The 25,034-nt window shown below is 42.2% G+C and overlaps 1 protein-coding gene across 1 annotated transcript in view; it reads left to right on the top strand.

Annotated features, from left to right (window-relative positions):
* Positions 1 to 5,490: 5,490 nt before the first annotated feature.
* The window catches only part of LOC125452661 (cytosolic 5'-nucleotidase 1A-like), a 75,069-nt gene continuing 55,525 nt past the window's right edge, over positions 5,491 to 25,034 (top strand). Inside the window, exons 1-5 of the mRNA XM_048531325.1 lie at positions 5,491 to 5,752; positions 5,843 to 6,010; positions 15,055 to 15,184; positions 18,512 to 18,634; positions 23,996 to 24,171. Of these exons, the coding sequence (XP_048387282.1) occupies positions 5,597 to 5,752; positions 5,843 to 6,010; positions 15,055 to 15,184; positions 18,512 to 18,634; positions 23,996 to 24,171 (753 nt within the window). The 5' untranslated portion in view covers positions 5,491 to 5,596. The remainder of the gene's footprint in view (positions 5,753 to 5,842; positions 6,011 to 15,054; positions 15,185 to 18,511; positions 18,635 to 23,995; positions 24,172 to 25,034) is intronic.

The raw sequence follows: 25,034 nt of genomic DNA, 5'->3' as shown, positions 1-25,034 counted from the left end.
TATGAGCGGTACAGGCAGGTCACAGCAAGCAAAGGGTGTGCAGATCAAAAAGACTTAGGTTAGATTCCCTACAGTGCGGAAACAGGCCCTTTGGCCCAACAAGTCCACACTGCCCCTTGCAGCATCTCACCCAGGCCCATCCCCCTATAACTCACACACCCCTGAACACGACAGGTAATTTAACATGCCGATCCACCTAACCTGCACACATTTGGACTGTGGGAGGAAACCAGAGCACCTGGAGAGAATGTGCAAAATCCACACAGACAGTTGCCTGAGGCTGGAATTGAACCTGGGTCCCTGGTGCTATGAGGCTGCAGTGCTAACCACTGAGCCACCGTGCCACCCCAAAGTGGCATACAGGTTTCATTGCAGTTTACATAACACAATCAGACAGAGATGGTTTGTGAAAGGCATTCTATAACATGCCTCATTGAAGTTTATTGCAAAAGATAGGCGCTTATAGTAATGAGTTAGCTTGGATTGAGGATTGGCCTACACCTAGTCCAGGTTATTGGATCTTTTTGGGTCAGATTGCAAAGACATGACTAATGGAGGATTAGTCATAGGATTGGTCATAGGGACTAAATTACTTATCACCTGTATAAATGACTTGGAGGAGTAGGCAGAGGATATTGTGTGCAAACGTTGTGATGATACAAAAATAAATGCCAGGGCATGTTGGGACAAGAACATCAGGAATCTGCAAGGGAATAGAACATAGCACATAGAACATAGAACAGTACAGCATAGAACAGGCCCTTCAGCCCACAATTTTGTGCCGACCATTGATCCTCACGTATGCACCCTCAAATTTCTGTGACCATATGCATGTCCAGCAGTCTCTTAAATGTCCCCAATGACCTTGCTTCCACAACTGCTGCTGGCAACACATTCCATGCTCTCACAACTCGCTGTGTAAAGAACCCGCCTCTGACATCCCCTCTATACTTTCCTCCAACCAGCTTAAAACTATGACCCCTCGTGCTAGCCATTTCTGCCCTGGGAAATAGTCTCTGGCTATCAACTCTATCTATGCCTCTCATTATCTTGTATACCTCAATTAGGTCCCCTCTCCTCCTCCTTTTCTTCAATGAAAAGAGACCGAGCTCAGTCAACCTCTCTTCATAAGATAAGCCCTCCAGTCCAGGCAGCATCCTGGTAAACCTCCTCTGAACCCTCTCCAAAGCATCCACATCTTTCCTATAATAGGGCGCCCAGAACTGGACGCAGTATTCCAAGTGCGGTCCAACCAAAGTTTTATAGAGCTGCAACAAGATCTCACAACTCTTAAACTCAATCCCCCTGTAAATGAAAGCCAAAACACCATATGCTTTCTTAACAACCCTGTCCACTTGGGTGGCCATTTTAAGGGATCTATGTATCTGCACACCAAGATCCCTCTGTTCCTCCACACTTCCAAGAATCCTATCCTTAATCCTGTACTCAGCTTTCAAATTCGACCTTCCAAAATGCATCACCTCGCATTTATCCAGGTTGAACTCCATCTGCCACCTCTCAGCCCATCTCTGCATCCTGTCAATGTCCCGCTGCAGCCTACAACAGCCCTCTACACTGTCAACGACACCTCCGACCTTTGTGTCGTCTGCAAACTTGCTGACCCATCCTTCAATCCCCTCATCCAAGTCATTAATAAAAATTACAAACAGTAGAGGCCAAGGACAGAGCCCTGTGGAAGCCCACTCACCACTGACTTCCAGGCAGAATATTTTCCTTCTACTACCACTCGCTGTCTTCTGTTGGCCAGCCAATTCTGTATCCAAGCAGCTAGGTTCCCCTGTATCCCATTCCTCCTGACCTTCTGAATGAGCCTACCATGAGGAACCTTATCAAATGCCTTACTGAAGTCCATATACACCACATCCACAGCTCGACCTCATCAGCTTTTCTAGTCACATCCTCAAAAAACTCGATAAGGTTTGTGAGGCATGACCTACCCCTCACAGAGCCGTGTCGACTGTATTTGATCAAGCCATGCTCTTCCAGATGGTCATAAATCCTATCCCTCAGAATCCTTCCTAACACCTTGCAGACGACAGACGTGAGACTTACTGGTCTGTAAATCCCTATTTCCTTTCTTGAAGAGAGGAATTACATTTGCCTCTCTCCAGTCCTCAGGTACGACTCCAGTGGAGAGCGAGGATGCAAAGATCTTCGCAAGTGGCGAAGCAATTGCATTTCTCGCTTCCCAAAGCAGCCGAGGACAAATCTGGTCCAGGCCTGGCGATTAGTCAATCTTAATGTTTGACAAACTTTTCAGCACATCAGCTTCCTCTATCTCTATCCATTCCAGCGTGCACACCTGCTCTTCAAAGGTTTCATTCACTACAAAGTTTGTTTCTTTCGTAAAGACAGAAGCAAAAAACTCATTTAGGGCTTCCCCTACCTCTTCAGACTCCACACACAAGTTCCCTATGCTATCCCTGATCGGCCCTACTTTTTCTTTGACCATTCTCTTAGTCCTCACATAAGTGTAAAATGCCTTTGTGTTTTCCCTGATTCCTTCCGCCAATCCTTTCTAGTGCCCCCTCCTGGCTCTCCTCAGACCATTTTTGAGCTCCTTCCTTGCCTGCGTGTAATCCTCTCTAGCTGAACTTGACCCTAGCTTCCTCCAGCTTATGTAAGCTACCTTCTTCCTTTTCACAAGAAGCTCCACTGCTCTCGTCATCCAAGGTTCCTTTGTCTTACCCCTTCTTGCCTGTCTCAGAGGGACATATTTACTCATCACTCGCAACAACTGTTCCTTAAACAGTCTCCACATGTCTATAGTTCCCTTACCATGGAACAATTGCTCCCAGTCCATGCTTCCTAACTCATGTCTAATCGCGTCATAGTTTCCTCGTCCCCAATTAAATATCCTCCCATTTTGCCTAATCCTCTCCTTCTCCATAGCTATGTAGAATGTGAGGCAGTTATGGTCACTATCACCAAAATGCTCTCCCACCACAAGATCTGGTACCTGCCCCGGCTCGTTTCCGAGCACCAAGTCTAGAATGGCCTCTCCCCTCGTCGGCCTGGATTGAGTGGACAACATCTTGGCAAATGGAGCATAGTGAAAATCCAGAATTCACCACCCCAGAAAGCAGTGGGGGCTCAATTATTGGAAATATATAAAGAGAGGGTGAATAGATTTTCAAAATCAAGGGGTTGAAGGTTATGAGGAATTAGCATGAGAGAGGAATTGAGGCCTGGGACAGATCAGCCATGTTGTTATAGTATGGCAGGCCGGGACTGGGGAGCTGAATGGCCAACTCTTGCTCCTACTTATGTTCTTAACAGTCATTCATACATTAATTGCCATTTTCAGTATAATTTGTGTTCCTTAACAAATTGTTCCTGACAACGGTCTATGCTAGACTTTGCCCCCTTTCAAGAAATGAGCAGGAGAGAGGTATTATACCCTTTGTCTCCCGTCAGTGTAATGGTATTTCGGACACACAACTTATTCAATAAAATCCATGATCACTCAGTATAAAGTGAGTTCTTGATTCAATATAAATGCTATTCCAATAGCCAATAGTCTACTCTCACTGCTAGCTCCAATGTTCAGCCAACAGATCCACACAGTCCTTTCCTCAAGCATTCTTACCATCCAACCCACATGTTCATTATACATTGTCAGAAAAAAGAGAGAAAATGGTGATAGAACTTAAGCAATGAGCATTTAATCAGTTATCTCAAGCTACCCAGGACAAAGTATCAGAGTTCAAAATGCTCATACAAATACATGAGTTCATTGCGAAATACCATGACGTTCTGTACACCCAGGTCTTACAACAATGTCAAGTTCAACAATGAAACAGGTAACACACTCAAATTGTACAGGATCAATTCGGAGTGTGATAGAATACTCCCCACTTGCTTGGATGAGTGCAGGTCGAGCAACACTCAAGAAGCTCCAAACAAAAGCAAATTGCTGGAAACTGCTGAGCGTTCCCAGCAACTTCTGTCTTGTTTCTGATTTCTAGCATACACAGTACTTTAGTTTTTTCTCAAGCTGCTTGACACCATCCAGGACAAAGCAGCCTGTTTGATCGGCATTACATCCACAAGCATCCACACCCTCCATCACCAATACTCAGTAGCAGCAGTGTGTACTGTCTACAAGGTGCATGGCAGAAATTCACCAAAGATCTTCAGATGGCACCTTCCCAACCCACGACAACTTCCATCATGAAGGAAAATGGCAGCAGATACTTGGGAAAGCCACTTCCTCCAAGTTCCCCTCTAAGCCACTCATTATTCAGAGTTGAAAATATATCACTTTTCCTTCACTGCCCTGGGTCAAATTCCTGGAATTCAAAGGGCATTGTGGGTCAACCTACAACACATGGACTGCAGCAGTTCAAGGAGTCAGGCCACCAACATCTTCTCATATACCATTAATGCTGGCCAGTCAGTGAAACTCACATCCCATCAATGAATAGAAAAAGTCATCCCTCACTCGGGAATGATGATCGAATACTGCAAGTATCACACCCGTAACCCATCATATACATTCATCTACAGTTTCAATGAGCACACTGTGGAGTGAAGCCATATAGCCTAGTCAGGATGATTGTCTGCAGATTTGTTGTCTTAATATATAAAGATACGTACCTATATGTATATGTTTATCAGAATGGGGTTCCCATTCTTCAAAAGGAAAACAAAAGGGATGTTGTATTTTTGCACAGATCTCACGACAATGCTATAATTTTAAGATGGCTAGATGACATTAAGCCATGGCACACTCTGAGATAAAGGGTTTCCATCGCACTCTCAGTTTATGACGCTGGTAAGCAGTAATTCAATATATGTACATAATTTAGCAATGATTTAAGTAACCAGAGAACACCGACCGTGAGATAATTAGTTTATATACTTGGTTTTGCTAATAAAGTATCATTAAGAGACATCTCCGTCAGTTACAAATAGTAGGGACTGCAGATGCTGGAATGAGAGATACCACAGTGTGGAGCTGAAGAAGGATCCAGACCCGAAGCGCCGACTTTCCTGTTCCTCTGATGCTGTCTGGCCCCGCTGTGATCCTCCAGCTCCGCACTTGCGTTATCTCTCATTTAGAGCCCAGGCTTTCTGATATATGTTATACGGCCCAATTACAGGGGGCGACAGCCCATGCTCTGGTGGCAATGGTGTTCTACCCAAAGGAAGCCACATTCCTCATCAGTCGCGAAACGATATCATCCTGCTTCATCAACAAATGTCGCATCGTCGGCGTATCGCAGTGTTCCAAAGATCCCAATAGGCAGGCGGCCCTTTAGCTGACGGCAGTTCGAGCAGAGTGTGAGGGTCAGGGGCTGTACCCAGGCTGGTGGTCCTCTCGGTGAGACCAAGTGCAGACGTGTCGTCTCCCCACCCCCCCTTGTGCTTGTCACAGAGGCTGGGCTGTTTGTGACGCTTCCCTGTGAAGTTACCTGGTGAAGGAAGCAGCCTGAACGAGTCGGGTGGCTCAGGGACTGCACAGCCCGATCTCCATCCAAGCTTGGTACCCGTGTTTCCGAGCCTGCTCAGGCCGCCTAAACACACAGCTGCACTCGCTGAGTTGGGAAGTCAGAACAGGGAGCCCGGCAGGATGAGTGACACCGGCATCTACTCACTGAACGATACGGACCTCTGCGCTGTACCAATTCCAGACAGATCCTCGTCAACCAAGAAAAACCGAGGAACAACAAACAAGACTCCCCCAATTATTGATAAGGACAGGAGTCAACTCCCGGCACAGTTAGAGGTAGGAAGGAGCGTCCTTTGTGTTTGTGTGCAAGTCTAGAAAATAAAACGAAAACACTCTAAACTGCTTTTGCTTTCTTTGTTTCTTTAGACCAAACCCCAGCAAGCCATCACCATCGCAGTGTCCTCCAGGACACTCTTCAACATGTCTGATGAAAGGGCGATCTATGAGTCTGATGGGTTGGAATCGTATGTGAAATACCAGCTGGATCACGAAAATGAGCCACTCAGGAAAGGATTGGCTTTCGCCTTGATGAAAGTAGGACCGAGGGGACTTTAAGCTTAAGATAACAAAGTGTGGAGCTGGATGAACACAGCAGGCCAAGCGGCATCTTAGGAGCACAAAAGCTGACGTTCGGGCCCCTTTAAGCTTCTCCACTGGAGATCTGTTGGTTCTAGCTATCCCGATCAAATATTCGGAGACAGCAAGAACTGCAGAAGCTGGAGTCAGAGTCCATACAGTGTGGATCTGGAGGAACACAGCAGGTCAGACAGCATCAGGGGAACAGGAAAGCTGATGTTTTGGCTCGGACCTGTTTTCGGAAGAAAATAGAGCTTTCCTGCTCCTCTGATGCTGCCTGGCTTGCTGTGTTCCTCCAGCTCCACGTTGTGTTGACCCAATCAAATATTGCCTTGTGTTTGTGAAATCAGATTAAAGTATTGCGTATTGGCGTTTGGAACACACAAGGCTGATTACTTCTCGATCAGCTACTTACCAGGTCTTGTATATTTCAGCTCGATGGGGAGGTCCTGTAACAAATATGTTGAGTGAATTTTTCAGAGTTGTGCGGATTCAGTGAAATCTTCAGAAGTGAGAGGGCCAGAATGAGCAAACATAATTCCATCCATATGTTAAAAATGGTACACTGCCTTATTGATTCTATCTTCACTTAAAAATAAAATCATTCCAGAGCAAAGGGATCTCAGTCGTGCAGATCATCACTTCTGCTCCAGTTGAAAGTGAGCAATTCATCTCATTCTATCTTTCTACCTTGTACCTGAAATGTATATTCTTTCTTTTCAAATAACAGTGTAATTTCTTTTCAATAAATTTGCCTCTAGTGCACTTTGTATTCAAGGCTTTTAACTGCTTGCTGCATAAAAAGAGTCTTTCTTGTGTTACTTTTCCAGTTGCAAATTGCCTTAAATCTGTAACTTCTCATTCTTGATCCTCTGGTGAGTGGGAGCTGTTTCTTTTTTCCCTATCTACTGTCCAGCCCCACATGATTTGAATACCTATATTCAATCTCTTATTTAGGGAAAACAATCTCAACTTCTCCAATTGATCTTCATTTGTAATGTTTCTCATACCTGGAACCATTCTTGTGACTTTTTCTGTACCCACTGTGAGGTATCACATCTTTCTGAAAGTGAACCACCCAGCAGTAGATGCAATGTTCCAGCTGAGGGTAAAGTAGCATCTTCTGGCTCTTGTTTTGATGCACTTTGGGCATAATTAACCACTCTCTGGACTTATCCTACTATCTTCAATGACAAATGCACATTTGTACCCAGGTTTCACTGCCCCTGCACTCACTTTATGGTTGTACCATTTAGTTTAGATTGAATCCTCAAATTCTCCCTATAAAAGTGAATCATTTCAATATTTCTCAGCTTTAAACTTCGGCCACTTGTCCACCCATTCCACCGCACGATTTTTCTCCCTTTGGTGTTCTACGCTATCCTTTTCACAGTTACAATGTATCATTCACAAATTTTAAAATGATGCCCTACATCTGCATAAATGCTGCTAGAGTAGCCAAGCTTTTCCAGCAATTTCTGTTTCCGTTTTTGAAAATGTGCTCTGTATACCAGGTTCCCTCAGGTCATTAATATAAATATTAGGGAAAGGAACATTGACTGTTGATAAACTCCACTACTAACCTACCTCCAGCCCAAAAATAAACACTAGCCACTACTGTTGACTGCCACTCATTCTCTTATCTATGTGGCTACTGTGCCTTTAATTCTGGGAGATATAACTTTTGGGTGACATCCTAGAGTTCTGAGGGAGGTGGCTGAGGAAATAGCAGACGCTTTGGTTGTGATCTTTCAAAAGTCACTGGAGTCAGGGAAAGTCCCAGATGATTGGAAAATTGCTGTTGTAACTCCCTTGTTTAAGAAAGGATCAAGACAAAAGATGGAAAATTATAGGCCGATTAGCCTAACCTCAGTAGTTGATAAAATTCTTGAATCCATTGTCAAGGATGAGATTTCTAAATTCCTGGAAGTGCAGGGTCAGATTAGAACAAGTCAGCATGGATTTATTAAGGGGAGGTTGTACCTGACAAACCTGTTAGAATTCTTTGAAGAGGTAACAAGCATGTTAGACCAGGGAAACCCAGTAGATGTTATCTATCTAGACTTCCAAAAGACCTTTGATACGGTGCCTCACGGGAGGCTGCTGAGCAAGGTGAGTGCCCATGGAGTTTGAGGTGAGCTGCTGGCTTGGACTGAGGATTGGCTGTCTGACAGAAGGCAGAGAGTTGGGATAAAAGGCTCTTTTTCAGAATGGCAACCGGTGACAAGTGGTGTCCCGCAGGGTTCGGTGTTGGGGCCGCAACTGTTCACTTTATACATTAATGATTGGGATGAAGGGACTGGGGGCATTCTGGCGTAGTTTGCCAATGATACTAAGATAGGTGGACAGGCAGGTAGTACTGAGGAGGTGGGGAAGCTGCAGAAAGATTTAGACAGTTTAGGAGAGTGGTCCAGGAAATGGCTGATGAAATTCAATGTGAGTAAATGTGAGGTTTTGCACTTTGGAAAAAAGAATTCAGGCATGGACTAATTTCTAAATGGTGAGAAAATTTGTAAAGCAGAAGTACAAAGGGATCTGGGAGTGTTGGTGCAGGATTCTCTAAAAGTTAACTTGCAGGTAGAGTCCATGATTAAGAAAGTGAATGTAATGTTGTCGTTTATCTCAAGAGGGTTGGAATACAAAAGCAGCGATGTGCTTCTGAGGCTTTATAAAGCTCTAGTTAGGCCCCATTTAGAATACTGTGTCCAATTTTGGGCCCTACACCTCAGGAAGGACATTCTAGCCCTGGAGCGTGTCCAGCGGAGATTCACACGGATGATCCCTGGACTGATAGGTTTAATGTATGATGAATGGCTAAGGATCCTGGGATTACACTCATTAGAGTTTAGAAGGTTGAGGGGAGATCTAATGGAAACTTACAAGATAATGTATGGTTTAGAAGGGGTGGATGCTCGGAAGTTGTTTCTGTTAGGCGGGGAGACTAGGACCCGTGGGCACAGCCTTAAAATTAGAGGGGGTCAATTTAGAACGGAAATGAGACAACATTTCTTCAGCCAGAGAGTGGTGGGCTTGTGGAATTCATTGCCACGGAGTGCAGTGAAGGCTGGGACGTTGGATGCCTTCAAGGCAGAGATCGACAAATTCTTGATCTCAGAAGGAATCGAGGTCTACGGGGAGAGTGCAGGGAAGTGGAGTTGAAATGCCCATCAGCCATGATTTAAATGGCAGAGTGGACTCGATGGGCTGAATGGCCTTACTTCCACTCCTATGCCTTATGGCCTTATGGTCTGTCAGGTGTGTGGCGTCACTCTGCATCAAATGTCATTTTGAAATCGGTCAACACCACATCAACAACATTCCTGTCTTAAACTATTTCTGTAACCTCTTCAAAAAGCTCCTCCAAGTTGGTTAAGGACTATTCTCCCTTGACAAATCCTTGCTGGTCTTCCTGCATGTGTCCATGAGACTACTAACTTTGTCCTCAATAATTGCGTCTTCATGTCGCCCTAGAATCACAGTTATATCGTCTGGCATTTGCTGAGTTTATATACTTTTTTGAACAAGGGTGCAAGGAAGTGGTTGATATGGGGTAAAATTACAACATTTGGAAGGCGTTTAGATAAGTACGTGAATAAAAAAATGTTTGGAGGGATTTGGACCAAGCTCATACAGGTGGGACTGATTTAGTTTGTGAACATGGTCAGCATGGATAGTTGGCTCGAAGGGCCTGTTTCCATGCTGTTTAACTCTATGACTCCCTCTGTCATTCTCTCGTCCTCACTCTCTGAATCTTAAGAAGACTAGAAAATCATGGCAATGCCTTCATAATTTTAATCGTTAGGCTGAAGCCTATCTTTTTGGCCTCAGGCAGACTATTTTGTTGTTGTGTTGTTTTGGAGAAATTGTCTCCACAGGACCTGGTGAGATATCTTACCACATTTTACCAAACACTTCTCATTGCCTACCTACTTCAACCCATTGTGTCCCGCACATTTAATTCCAGCCCCATCTTACCATGTGCCATTCCTAGAGTAACTCACCACTCATGGGGTATCCATCATGCACACTTGGCATTTGTGTCATCTGTAAAATTGCGCAGAGCTGTCCCACATGGTTCCTGACATTTGCCCCTGGGCCTGGCAGACAGGAGGAAAGTGATACCCAGCTCTGAGGGCACAATCCTGGCCCTCCTGCAGGATGTGGTGATGTTGAGGCAGGATGTCCTTTTCCTCCAGGATTAGCAGTGGAGACCAAGATACCTAACCATGCCAATTGCTGAAAGGTCACCACCCACCTTCCCACCTCATCAGCTTAAGTGCCACCACCATCTTCTCCCCACTACCTTGTACTCACTACCAGTGCTACTGTAAACATACCAAGGCTCATGCTCTGTGTACCACTCTCATGAAACTTCTGCCCTCACTCACTGAGTATTCTTGCTGCAGTATTACAATGATAATTGTTGATGTAGCATTGAAATGCAGAAGCATGCTGTAAGTGGATTGGAGATGTGCCTTGAGGATCTCTAAAGGCTGGCACATTTGAATTCCTCTATCAGTGGACACAGGGCGTATGTGACCAGTACTCACGAAGCATGCCCTGAAATATTTTTGCCTGGTCTCCAAAATGAACCACCACAAGTGGCGAACTGAATTCTATGATTCTATGATATCCAAGATAAATCTAGTCCTATTTGCCAGCATTTGACCTGACTTGCTCGAAACCCTTCCTATCTGTTGTTCCATAGACATTTCATTACCCTGCCGGGTAACATCATTAGTGCAGCCTCCGATGAAGCGCAGTTGCATTTTCCCACCCGGTATTTAAAATTTAAATGTCATTTAAATGATAGGCAAGAAAACACAACAGTGCTTCTACGGAGGCTGCACTGATGATGTTACCCAGCAGGGTAATGAAATGTCTGTGGGACAACAAACCATGCTTGGCAAGCCAACCAGCTACAATATTCACAACCCACGCTACAAATCTACTCTTAGCGCTTCCTCTTCGTATACCCATCCAGATGCCTTTTAAATGTTATAATTGTACCAGCCTCCACCACTTCCTCTGGCAGCTCATTCCATACACACATTACCCTCTGTGTGAAAAAGTTGCCCCTTAGGTCCCTTTTCAATCTTTCCCCTCTCACCTTAAACCAATGTCCTCTAGTTTTGGACTCCCCCCCACCCTGGGGAAAAGAACTTGCCTATTTACTCTGTCCATGCCCCTCATGATTTTATAAATGTCTATAACATCACCTCTCAGCCTCTGACACTCCAGGGAAAATAGCCCCAGCCTATTCAGCCTCTCCCTATGCCTCAAACCCTCCAACCCTGGCAACATCCTTGTAAATCTTTTCTGAACCCTTTCAAGTTTAACAACATCCTTCCTGTAGGAGGGAGACCGGAATTGCATGCGATACACAAAAGTGGCCAAACCCACTGGCTGTAACCATATCTGCAGTGAGCAGATTAGTTTCTGAGGAAAGGCTAGACAAGCCTATATTTTCGGGAGCGTACAAGAGTCAGAGGTGATTTAATTGAAATATGTGAGATCCTGAAGGAACTTGACCAGGTGGCAAAGTTGACTAGGTAGGTGTTGAAAGAATGTTTCCTCTTGTGGGAGAAACTAGAACTTAGGGTCATAGTTTTTAAATAAAGGGGCACCCACTTAAATTATTTTTTTCTCTTTCAGAGGGCTGTATTTCGTTGGAATTTCTTTGCTCAAAAGGCAACAAATGCAAAATCTTTATATAGTTTCAAAGCAGAGTTAGATAGAGTCTTGATTATCTAGTAACCAGTGGGACTTGTTCTGTAGAATGGTCACTGGACCCAAAACATTGACTCTGCTTTCTCTCTACAGCTGCTGCCAGACCTTCTGAGTTTCTCCAGCTACTTCTGCTTTGTTAGAAAAAATATACTAGAGATTACTTATTTGACAGTTAGAACCATACAAAAAAGTTAATTCCTATTACTGTCTTCACACAAACAATAGCACCACCACTAGCCTTATGTATATTTTATGAATTCCACAAATTACAGCCTTATCAGGAAATGGTCTTTAGTCAATCCTCGTTTCCAAAGGGCTCACTTCTCCTTGTTTCACTGAGTCATTATGCCCAGCATCCATTGAAAACTATTTCCCTGGTTCTTCTGAAAATTTTGAGACTGACTTCCAGCAGCAATATTCATTTTGTGAGATTCCTCCCTGGCCTCGCCAGAGTGAAGCTTTCAGTGGCCTTAAATCTCTGCTCGTTCCATCTCTTTTCCCAGAGGGTAGACTTTTTCACTTCCATCCCACCTGACAGTATTTCCCTCCTCTTCAAAATGCCTGCTGTTTCGCTGTCTCTCTCTACCTCTCTTCCCCTGCTTCCTCTGGCTGTTCAAATTTCTGAGACAAAGACTGTAGTATTAACGTTCATTTTTGATTTTTTATACTTTAAGTTTAGTATATGTATTATAACAATATGTGACCTGTTCTCCATGGCTTTTTGTTGGCATAATTTGGCTCAAATCATGTGGCTGTCATCATTACTTGATTTTGCCTGAAATTAAAGAGATAGTTTAAAACATAACCCTTTCATAAAAACGTGTGGCTCAGTGGTAGGGGCACAATCATCGCACCACAAGAATACTCAGAGCATGGGAATGACAATTTCTTAGCACAATGCAAGCTGATTTATTGACAATGTGGTTGATTAACATGCACAGTTTTCCTCCTTAAAACAAATGAGACCAAAGTTCACATGGACTGACATCTCCATCTGTGTATTTCAATTAAATCTCTGGTTTGTGCCAGAAGTTGGTGCAAGTTGAATTATTCTCTTCTGTCTGTTAGCTCAAAGTATGTTTTCAAAATTTCAAGGAAAATACGATAATTGTGTAAACAGTGCACATTTTCAGTTTGGTTTGCAAGAGTACACAAACATGCAGACGTGCATATAACCATTTGGAAATTTGCCTCTAGCTTTCTTTCCGATTTGTTAATAAGAGAGCTTTGCCATCCAGACTAGAGCTGTTCAATTAAATTGCCGGTCCACACCAACTGGACAATGCTGATAAATATAACTTTACATTCGGCCTGCATCCTGAGATCATAAAATAATTTTTAAAAATTGGCAGAATTTCTGGAAGCTGGATATAAATATTCAGTCTGTTCAACTTTCTCCTATTTCTACATTTTGCAAATTTAGGTAAATTGCAAATTCTGAAGAAAGTGTGCATTCTGAATACAAGAAAGGAGGGAGAGAGAAAACAGGAAATTATAGACCAGCTAGCCTGATGTCAGTGGTGGGAAAGATGCTGGAGTCAATTATAAAAGCTGAAATTATGACTCATTTGGATAGCAGTAACAGAATAGGTCTGAGCCAGCATGGATTTACGAAGGGGAAATCATGCCTGACTAATCTTTTGGAATTTTTTGAGGATGTATCTATGAAGATGGACAAGGGAGAACCAGTGGATGTAGTGTACCTGGACTTTCAGAAAGCCTTTGATAAAGTCCAACATAGGAGATTAGTGAGCAAAATTAGGGCACATGGTATTGGGGACAAAATACTGACTTGGATTGAAAATTGGCTGGCTGACAGGAAGCAAACAGTAGTGATAAATGGGTCCCTTTCGGAATGGCAGGCAGTGACCAGTGGGGTACTACAAGGTTCGGTGCTGGGACCACAGCTGTTTACAATATACATTAATGATATAGATGAAGGCATTAAAAGTAATATTAGCAAATTTGCTGATGACACAAAGCTGGGTGACAGTGTGAAATGTGAGGAGGATGTTATGAGAATACAGCGTGACTTGGACAGGCTAGGTGAGTGGATGGATGCTTGGCAGATGCAGTTTAATGTGGATAAATGTGTGGTTATACACTTTGGTGGCAAGAACAGGAAGGCAGATTACTATCTCAATGGAGTCAAGTTAGGTAAAGGGGAAGCACAACGAGATCTAGGTGTTCTTGTACATCAGTCAATGAAAGCAAGCATGCAGGCACAGCTGGCAGTGAAGAAGGTTAATTGCATGCTGGCCATCATAACAAGAGGAATTGAGTACAGGAGCAAAGAGGTCCTTCTGCAGCCGTACAGGGCCCTGGTGAGACCGCACCTGGAGTATTGTGTGCAGTTTTGGTCTCCAAATTTGAGGAAGGACATTCTTGCTATTGAGGGAGTGCAGCGTAGGTTCACGTGGTCAATTCCCGGAATGGCGGGACTATCATATGTTGAAAGATTGCAGCGACTGGGCTTGTATACACTTGGGTTTAGAAGGATGAAAGAGGATCTGATTGAGACCTGTAAGATTGTTAAGGGATTGGGCGCTTTGGAGGCAGGAAGCATATTTCCGCTGATGGGTGAGTCCAGAACCAGAGGATACAGTTTAAAAATAAGGGGTAGGCTATTTAAAACAGAGTTGAGGAAAACCTTCTTCACCCAGAGAGTGGTGGATATATGGAATGCTCTGCCCCAGAAGGCAGTGAAGGCCAACTCTCTGGATACTTTCAAGAAAGAGATGGATAGAGCTCTTAAAGATAGTGGAATCAAGGGTCATGGGGATAAGGCAGGAACAGGATACTGATTGTGGATGATCAGCCATGATCATAATGAATGGTGGTGCTGGCTCGAAGGGCCGAATGGCCTACTCCTGCACCTATTGTCTATTGTCACCTGATAGAATCATCATTCAAAGCAGATACATATGGTTCAAGATGAAGTTTTTGAAAGAAGCTATAATATTTTGTTGATTCCTTAATAAAAGCATTTAGGGACTCAAAAGGCAACTCATGATAAAATGGTGGATAGTGGCATTTTAGAGAAAATAGAATTCAGCATGTCCTAGTGACAAATAACTGTACAATAACAAGAGGAATTGAAAGGCAATGTTGATGCAGGAATTTACAGTGAGCAAAATTTTATATAAAAGTGTGACTGAAAAGTTTGTTGCCTTTGTGAACAGGAATTATGTGTAAACATAAGACTTACACTAAAAGGATAAAAACTATCTGAACTATATTGTTATAATTGGAAACCTCTATCTTTTTTCTAGGCATTGGAGACAGTTAACCTTCGATTACATGAGCTTTATCCTGGCAGTGATGAAATATTTGATATCGTTCTGATGACTAACAACCATGCCCAAGTAGGAGTGAGACTGATAAACAGCATCAATCACTATGGTATGTATACTGTGACTTGTCTTTCCATAACTAGTAGCAACAATTAACACCCATAGATCTATTTTTGCTAACTATATGATGAGGCGACAGGCTCAAAAACAAAGTTGCTGGAAAAGCTGAGCAGGTCTGGCAACATCTGTGAAGGGAAAAAGCAGTTAATGTTTCGAGTCCGGTGTCCCTTCCTCAGAGCTGATGGTGGCTGGGAAAACGTCAGTTTATATGCAGAAAATAGGGAGTTGGGTTGGGTAGGGAGTAAATGATAGGATAGAGCCCAAAGAGAGAGAAAGGCAGTTGGACAGACAAAGGAGTTGCTAATGATCAGGTTCAGAGGGTGAATAGTTGTTAATGGGGACTGATAATGACTAACAACAGTGGGTATGTAGTGGCAGGCTATGTGGCAACAAGGACAGGTGTGTGGGGTGGGGGGCTGGGGCATGGGAGAGTTTAGGCCTTAAATTATTGAACTCAATATTGAGTCTGGAGGGCTGTAGGGCCCCCAAGCAGAAAATGAGATATTGTTCCTCCAGCTTGTGTGGGCTTCACTGGAACACTGCAGTAATACTGAGACAGAGATGTTGACATGGGAACAGGGTGGTGTGTTGAAGTGGCAGGCAACTGGAAGCACAGGGTCATTTCAGTGACAGAACATAGGTGTTCCGTGAAGTGGTCATCCAATCTACACTTTGTTTTCCCAATGCAGAGGAGACCACACTGTGAGCAGCAAATGCAGTAGACTAGATTCTGGGAAGCGCAGGCAAGGTGTTGCTTCACCTGGAAGGTATGTTTGTGCCCTTAGATACTAGGGACGGAGGAGGTAAATGGGCAGGTGTTGCACCTTTGTCAGTTACAGGAGAAGGTGCAGTAGGGCTGTGGGGAGGTGTTGGGGGTGAAGGAAGTGTGGATCGAGCAGTCCCGGAGGGAATGGCCCCTGTGGAAGGCAGAGAAGGGAACAGAGGGATCTATGTGTCTAGGGGTGGAATCTCACTGGAGGTGACAACTCCTTTGTCTGTCTAACTGTCTTTCTCTCTCTTTGGGCTTTATCTTATCGTTTACTCCCTACCCCACCCACCTCCCATTTTCTGCATATAAACTGATGTTTTCCCAGCCACCATCATTTCTGAGGAAGGGTCACCAGACCTGAAACATTAACTGCTTTCTCCTTCACAGATGCCGCCAGACCTGCTGTGCTTTTCCAGCAACTTTGTTTTTGTTCCTGATTTACAGCAGCTGCAGTTTTATCGGTTTTTATTTTGATGAGCTGACAGGTTGTGTGTTGACTTTGTGTAATAAATTGATGGAATGAAGGCTTTTCTCAAAATGTAAATAACTAACTAAAACCAAAGGGATACAAAGCATAAAAGTGAGATTCCAGCAAAAACCAATATGTTAAAGCAACAACAAAATATCTAGCTGCTCTTGACTTAATCTGTAACCAGTTTTCAGGGAGCTGATGGTTTACCTAGTAAGTTTAATTTTTCCAAACGTTCTTAATAGAACAGTTAAATGCATACTATAGGGAAAGCCAATTTAAGGTTATCGGGATCATAGTGATTGTAACAAGGTCAGCCAAATTGACATCAAAGAATATGAGTTCCCTGATTGAGGCTGTTAACCTGATCCAGTCAGGGAGCCCTGGCTGACAGATATAAACAGGAATGTCATAGGTTCTGTTCACCCTGAGACCTGGGTCAGAGGAAGTTGAATCAAAGTCAAGGATTCTGCACATGTAAATAAAGGGCGACTTACTGATGGGACACTGGCATCTGTGGAGTTATTTCAAGGGGTTGATGGGAATGCTGAATTTGAAATACTAAGACCCAGAAGGCGGAACTGACTTGAGGAGCCATAGGGCCTACTTTTGCTTCTATTTTATATGTTCTGCACCACAAAATCACCCAACCCATCCATTAAGGAGACATAAAACCACACAAATCGATAAGAAGTCCTTGATGCATGCAAAATGAAAATGACTCATTGAACACACAAAATGCAAGGGCAGCAGATAGGTGGGAGCACCACCATCTGCAACTTCCCTTCCAAGCCACTGAGTGCCCTGACATGGAAATATATCACCCTTCCTTCACTGTTGCTGGGTCAAAATCCTGGAATTCCCTCCCTGAGGACACAGTGCATCTACTAACAGCACGTGGACTGTAGTGGTTCAAGAAGGCAGCTCACTACAGCTGTCTCAGGGGAAACTAGAGGCAAGCAATAAATGCTGGCCAGCTGGTAATGTCCACAACCCATAAGAGAAAGGAAAAATGTACTAAAATGTGATAAAGTTAATGCTCTTTTGCAAACTTCTCAGTTTGTGCAGAAAGTGTCTAAGTGTAAAAGAAAACATGACTTTTTTTCTTGCAGGAATCTCTTTAATAGTTGTGAGAATACTTTTCAAATTTACATTCAAGTTGAAATTAATGAAAATTATGAAATGCATGAATTCAGCATATCAACCGATACAGATTTGCCACAACCAGTTTTCATCGTCAGTTTCAACAAATATAATCATGTTTTGGATTGATAAATGCTGTAAATGTTGTATAAATGGATTTTTGGAAGGCACTCAATAAGGGTACATCACAAGAACAAAAAAAGTTATGCGATATTAAGGAAAATGTGACAGCATGGCTAGACTGAAAACAAGAATAGTTAGTGTAAGTAATGCACACTAGAGGTGAATGTTGGGCCTTTGCTGTCAGTATGTTTTCATATTTGGGCTTGACTGTAGGGGGCAGAAGCTTGAATCAGAATTTTGAAAGAACAATAGACGGTAAGCAGTCAAGAGAACTGCAAAAAATGGAATGAAGACATTAGCTGACAGCAGATGGATGTCACATAAGATTTAATTTGGTTGAATGTGAAATAATACATTTTATGAAGAAAAGGATAAACAAGAATATACTTAATTAAAATATTATGAAAGAGACAAATATAATCAAAGGCAATATTCCATTAGCCTTCCTTATTATTTGTATACATTCATGATCACTTTTTGTGATTCATCAAAGAGTACACCCAGATCCCATTTGTATTGCTTCACTCTGTAGTCGTTCTCTGTTTAGATAATATTTTCTGTTTCCTTATTTTTCTACAGCTGAGAATAATTTCATTACTAGTATCTTCTGTCTCATTGCATGGAGAATTAATTTCCATATCTACAGCATGATTATGGCAGGAATGGAGCATGAATTTGAGATGGAGAAATGTCATTTCTTTGTTATCAATATTGTGACAGACTTGGTATCACCCAGGGATTTAACTGCACAGTAGCATTATCAAATTATCTCAAGTGAACACGCAGTTTTTATGCTTTAACTTTTGTTTTAGGCTTGGCAATTGAAAGATTTTGTATGACGGGTGGAACAAGTCCTATCAATTATCTAAAGGCATATCACACCAACTTGTACCTTTCATCAGATCCTGTGAAAGTTGCAAATGCATTAAATGAAGGTAAGGATGGAGAAACCAATACATCACAGAAATAGAAGTTTTTTTAATCTTAAAATTTCACTGCAAAGGCAACCAATGGCTCGAACGTTAAGGAACCACAGCTATGATTATTACCTTTTGTTTATCAGAATGATTTCCGGAATATGCATGCTGGGGGTGGAGCGTCATGCAGATTAAGCTATTTATAAAATTGTTAGCTACTTAAAGATCAGGAAGGTCATCCATTGTTTATTACTGTCTCCAGTCAGGTACTCTGAATGGCCTTTCATTATGACATTCAACTATTTCTGAAAGGCCTCAAGACATTATTGCTCTATTTGTTTTTTTGAATAACTATTTCTCAAATATTCATCATCCGATGTGAAGATCTTACAATCAGTCCTAAGTTTGTAAATCTGAAATTGTCTCCATTATTCACTTAGAGATAGTATGAACTGCCGGTGCTGGAGCCAGAGATAACAGAGTGTGGAGCTGGAGGAACACCATCCGCCAGGCAGCATCAGAGGACCAGGAATGTTAATGTTTCGGGTCAGGACCCTTCTTCAGAAATGATTCGAAGAAAAGTCCCCACCCAAAACGTCAACATGCCTGCTCCTCTGATGCTGTTTGGCCTGCTGTGTTCCTCGAGCTCGACACTGTGTTATCTCCATTATTCACTTCCTACGTTTGAATGAATATTTTATGTTTTTAATACTCCTAACATGTTGATTGGCCTAAATTTCTCCTGTCCATCTTCATACATAGGCCCATGATACAATGGATCTAGTCTTGTGATTCTTTTTTGTACTAACTGTCAACAAGATCCCTCACAATAGGCTTATCCAGAAGATTAAGAGGCATGGAATCCACTGAGACTTGGCTGCATGGATTCAGAATTGCCTTGCCCAAGGAAAGCAGAGGGTAGCGGTGGAAGGTTGTTTTTCAGGCTGGAGGCACATGACTAGTGGTGTTCCACAGGGATCCATACTGGGACCTCTGCTGTTAGTTGACCTGGTGAAAATGTAGATGGGTGGGTTAGCAATTTTGCAGATGATACAAAGATTGGTGGAGTTGTGGATAGTGTAGAAGGTTGTCAAAGGATACAGTGGCAGATATAGGTAGAGATCGGGCAGTTGGAGTTTAATTCGGGTGAGTGCCATGTGCTGTATTTTGGGAGATCAAATGTTAATGAAACGTATACAGTTAATGGCAGTACTCTGAACAGGATTTATGTACAGAGGGATCTTGGAGTTCAAGCCCACAGCTCCCTGAAAGTGGCCACACACGTAGATAGGGTGGTAAAGAAGGTGTATGATGCTTGCCTTTATTGATCGAGGAATTGAGTATAAGAGTCAGGATGTCATGTTGCAGCTCTATGCAACTTTGGTTAGGTCACACTGACAGCATTGTGTTCATTTCTGATTGCCACATTACAGGAAGGGTATGGAGGCTTTGGAGAGGGTGCAGAAGAGGTTTACTAGGATGCTGCTAGGATTAGAGGGTATGAGCTATATGGATAGGCTAGAAAAAGTCAGGTTGTTTTCTTTGGAGCAGAGCAGGCTGAAGGGAGCCTTGACAGAGGTCTATAAAATTATGAGATGCATAGTTAGGGTTGCCAGTCGGAATCTATTTCCCAGAGTTCAAACGTATAAAACTAAGGTGCCAGCATTTAAGGTGAGAGGGGGAAAGTTCAAAGTGGATGCGAAGGGCAAGTTTTTTGAACAGAAAGGTAGGATGTGGAATGCGCTGCCAGGGGTGGTGGTGCAGGCAGATACGACAGGGGCATTTAAGATGTTTATAGATCATCACATGGATATGCAAAGGAATGGAGGGACATGGACCAAGGGCAGGCTGGATTAGTTTAATTTGGCTTCATGTTTGTCACAACAGCATGTCCAAAGAGCCTGTTACTGTGCTGTACATTTCTATGTTCTATGTTCCATCTGCAGACTTTGAACGTCTGTCCTGTTGCTTAACTACCAGAAGTGGATCTGACTGGACCACAGAGATATAAAATGCGATTAATATCTCTTCTGACTTGTATTTCACTATTTTAGCTTTGTGATTCAATATTCAATGTTGTATTGATTGGTCACAGTACTTTACATGGTTTGGATTAAATTTCATCAGCTGTTCTTATACCCATTTGTGTATTTAGCAACATTATACAACTTGGTTGCATTTGACCCTGATTCTATGACCTCTCTTTGTTGATTTCATCCACAACTTTGATCACTTCATACTGATTTTCAGAATCTATCTGGATATCACATATTGTAGAAATGGTGAATTTTGAAACATTGAACTCGCTAGTAGATACCTCCTGTCTTAAAAATGTCTCTGTGCTCATGGGTAGAATTTGTTGCCCTCCCCAGGATCAGGCTGAGAGGCTACATGATCAAGTCCACCCAACTAAAACCCCATCCACCCAACCACAATAAAGATGGGGAACTTTCAGCCCAATGGTCCTCCTCTTGAGGCCAGTTGAGACCCAAATGTAGCCCATTAGTCATCATTTTAATGGCTCCATTCCTTAAATACTGTACCAACTAATATTCAGTAATGAGGCCATTTGGAAAAACATTCTGTCATCTCCCCTTCCAACTCTAGTTGACTTAGCCTCCTTCCCACTCTCCCTATCTCTCCCTCACCTTCAACGGTCTGCATTGACCTTGTTAGACATTGCACATAGTTTGATTAAATAGAAATACAGGTGATTTAATAATGGTGGATAATAGATGAAAGTACCACAGATAATTTGGTGATGGGAAACATCCGTATGGTTTTGTGTGATAACATTCTGTTCAAAATGGTCTGTGACTACAGTTGAGAGATGGCCTTGTTATAATTGAGGAAAATGTCCAAGAATGTATAATTTCAGTACACAATGTTGACACAACTGATTTAATTGATGAATATATTACTGTATCTTGCAATAATTTTTGAAGAGGTTTTCCAATGACTGTGTATTTAATTATACAGAGAACTCAAAAGCCTAAAAAAAAGCCATTCTGCCCTCAGAGCCTACTCCACCGTTCATTGAGATCATGATGGATCTTCTACTTGATAACAGAATTTTCCTGTACTATCCGTATATCCCTTGACATTTATAAAATGTAGATATCCATCAATCACAGTCTCCGACAAAATCAACAAATGAACCTCGACAGCACTCTGGTGCATACAATTCTAAAGATTCATGTCTCTCTGAATGAAGTCTGAATTGGTCTCCCCAGAATTCTAAATGACTATGCCTGTTCTTGGTGACGTAGCTAGGCTGAAGATGTGCCTGCCCTCTGATTGCCTGAATCCTACTGGAGGCAGATTATCCTGACTCAGAAGGGTAAATAGCCAACCAACACCTGACACACACGATCAGGCAACTAACTCACTGACCACTGAGTCCTGATTGGCCTTCCATTGCTGGTAGAAGTGAACTCACTCTGTACTTTCCAGTGAGTGTGTGTTCACTATCTCCAGATTAAACCCCAGCTGTTTCTTTATGCTTGCTCTCAGCTGATCTTGCTTGTACTGCTTATAACTTCTATTTCTAATATGAATACCTTGTTGATGTTCACTTGGCCATCTTTCATTGCTGGTGTTTCTCTCTGCCTTTGTGATCATGTTTTTGCATTTGCTCATACTCATTGCCTTCTTACCCTGTACTTGTATAATGTGTTCACAAACACTGACATATACAGCTTTAAAGTTGTTATTTCCCTATTATCAACAATATTGACAACTACCAGAAGATTCTGATTTGCTCCACTAGAGGCAGTTCAGAGAAGGTTCATTAGGATGATCCCTGGTATGGAGGGATTGCCTAATGAGACAGGTTGAGATTCAACTTTCTGGAGCTTAGAAGAACGAGAGGTTTCCGCTCATGGGCAAGTTTAGAACCAAATTGAATAGTCTCAGAATAAAGGGCCAATTTAGGACTGAGATGAGGAGGAATTTCTTCTCTCAGAGAGTTCTGCATCTTCGGGACCGCTTGCCACAGAGAGTCCTTGTGTATATTTAAGGCTGAGATTGATAGAGTCTTCATCAGTCAGGGATGGAAGGGTTGTGGGGAAAACATAGGAAAGTGTTTGTGAGGAATGTTAGATATGATCCTATTGAGTGTCAGAGCAGTCTCAAACGGCTGAATGACCAACTCCTGTTCAAATTTTTTATGATCAGAACAGTCTAAAAAGGTTTACAGGATCCAAAAATTTAATGCTGCTTTCTCTCCACAGATGCTGCCAAACCTTTTCCAGCAATTTCTCGTTTCCTCATAACTCTATGTATGGTGCTTGACCTGGAACTCCTAATCACTATTCCAGATACCTTCATTACATCTGCATATAAGACCATAAGATATGGGAACAGAAATTAGGCCATTCAGCCCATCGAGTCTTCTCCACAATTCAACCGTGCCTGATATGTTTCTCAACCCTATTCTCCTGCTTTCTCCCTGTAATGCTAATGAGAAATATATGGATATCAAAAGAAAGCTTATCCAATATTGACTTAACTCTGACACAGCCCAAGAATATGAGCAAGAGCAATTTAAATGGTAACACAGAAAACGTCAATCTCAATAAGGGAAATCTTCTGTCAAATTGCATGATCAATCATTTCCACTTTGAGACCTGTTACAACTTTTGTTAGTCTGGCAGACATTGTCCATTCTCTAAAATAACCCTTTCTGTCAGTTGCAGACAAACCGTCTGTGAGTTTGAGATAGAACCTACTATGTACAGCAAATGTGTAAAATCAATTAATACTGAATTTGTTTCACGAAAGGAAACCCTGGGCCAAACATTCCACAACATCACTGACTTAGCCCAATGATATGTAGAGATGGCCTGGGAATTAGATTAGGAACTGGATTCTAGCCTTCAGTGCCAGTTCCCATAAGTTGCTGCTAGGTATGCCTGGTGAGAAGGAGCAAATTTACTGTAGCAGGAATGAAACCAGGACTCCCTTGGGGGACGAGGTCTGGATTGGTACCTTTGAAGTTTTTTTGTTGTCTGTGATTTTATTGGCATCCTTTTTAAGGGAGCTGATGGGCAACCATCTGGCATGTTTCCACAAATAAAGGAAGCTACAGACTATATTCCCAATGAAAGCTGGGAGGCTGATTTGGAAGGGATAATGTGCTAAGATTGATGTTCAGGGGAATGGCTGGAGCAGAGTTTTCAATTATTGATTGCAACTATAGAGATAAAGATACAGGATGTTGCAACTGAATGTAGATAATGTTCTATCCTCACTCTGCAGCATTCAATTTTGATCTTGGTCAACATTGTATTCACAAAATGAAACACAGAGAAATAGTTTGGGGCTTGCTTGAAACAATACGTTGTAGGGGAAAGAAACAAAACTTTTCTGCCATTTCAGGAATTGCAGCAGCAACAATGTGTCACCTTGACAAGGAAGCACAACTTTCTGAGAAGCAACTAAGAGTGGCATTTGACGGAGATTCTTTTGTACAGCAAGACCAGGATGAGAGAAGTGCACAGAGTTACATGCTATCAAATTCGCCCTATAGTCATGAGTCAAAGTCAACATCACAGGTATGGGTTACTGTTGAACCTGAAAGAAGGCCTTCTTTGATGTAATATTTGGGTGGTTGACTTAAAACAGGAACATTTATAGTCTGTGGCATTTTAGTTTCGAAAAAGTCAGAAAGGATTCCTTCACACTGGCAGACAATGTTTCTTGTTATGGGGCACATGCTAAGAATTCAAAATTGTCAACACAAAATTTTCTTCTCACGTTAGTGGAGGGTCAAAGCATCGATTAGAATTACAAACTCATAAAATTGGTTTTCAAGTATCACAAAATGAAACATAATTTCCAGTATAAAATTGATTACCTGAATACATTTTCTTTTACCTGCACACAAAGGAATATCAGGTTACATATTTAGACTGTTGCATGTCTGATTTAGTCAGGAAAGGTATTCAGCAATCATTCCTTATTGAAAAGTTGTTTGGAACATGTTGAGACTAGTGGATTTTTATTTACATTATTGTAGAACTCTTACCGGTGTTCAACACTATATGTGTCACATTTGGTTGCAGCTGCCTTGAGGTAATAGGATGATAATCAAGAACTTAGTACTTAGACTGAAGTTTCTCCCGACTATTGGAACCTAGTTGAATTAAGAAGACCAATGTTTAATGTCCATAATCCATGGTAATGATTTCAGAGATAATACACTGGTAAACAACTGTGAACCATTAATAGGATTCAACTAATCTCTGGATCATAATGATCTTAGTGGTCATTAAGTTCAGAATAAATCAGTTATGATCAGATATGATGTTGAATAGCCATCTACTTTTACATCTAATATTATTTCTTTAGCAGCTAAACTATTTTCCAAGCACACTTTAGGAACCATTTCAAAAGCTCAGCAGTACTCAGATCAGCT

This window comes from Stegostoma tigrinum, chromosome 4, assembly GCF_030684315.1.
Source record: "Stegostoma tigrinum isolate sSteTig4 chromosome 4, sSteTig4.hap1, whole genome shotgun sequence".
Classification (NCBI taxonomy): domain Eukaryota; kingdom Metazoa; phylum Chordata; class Chondrichthyes; order Orectolobiformes; family Stegostomatidae; genus Stegostoma; species Stegostoma tigrinum.
Note: the sequence above shows the minus strand (reverse complement) of the source record. Positions and strands in the feature narration are given on the sequence as shown.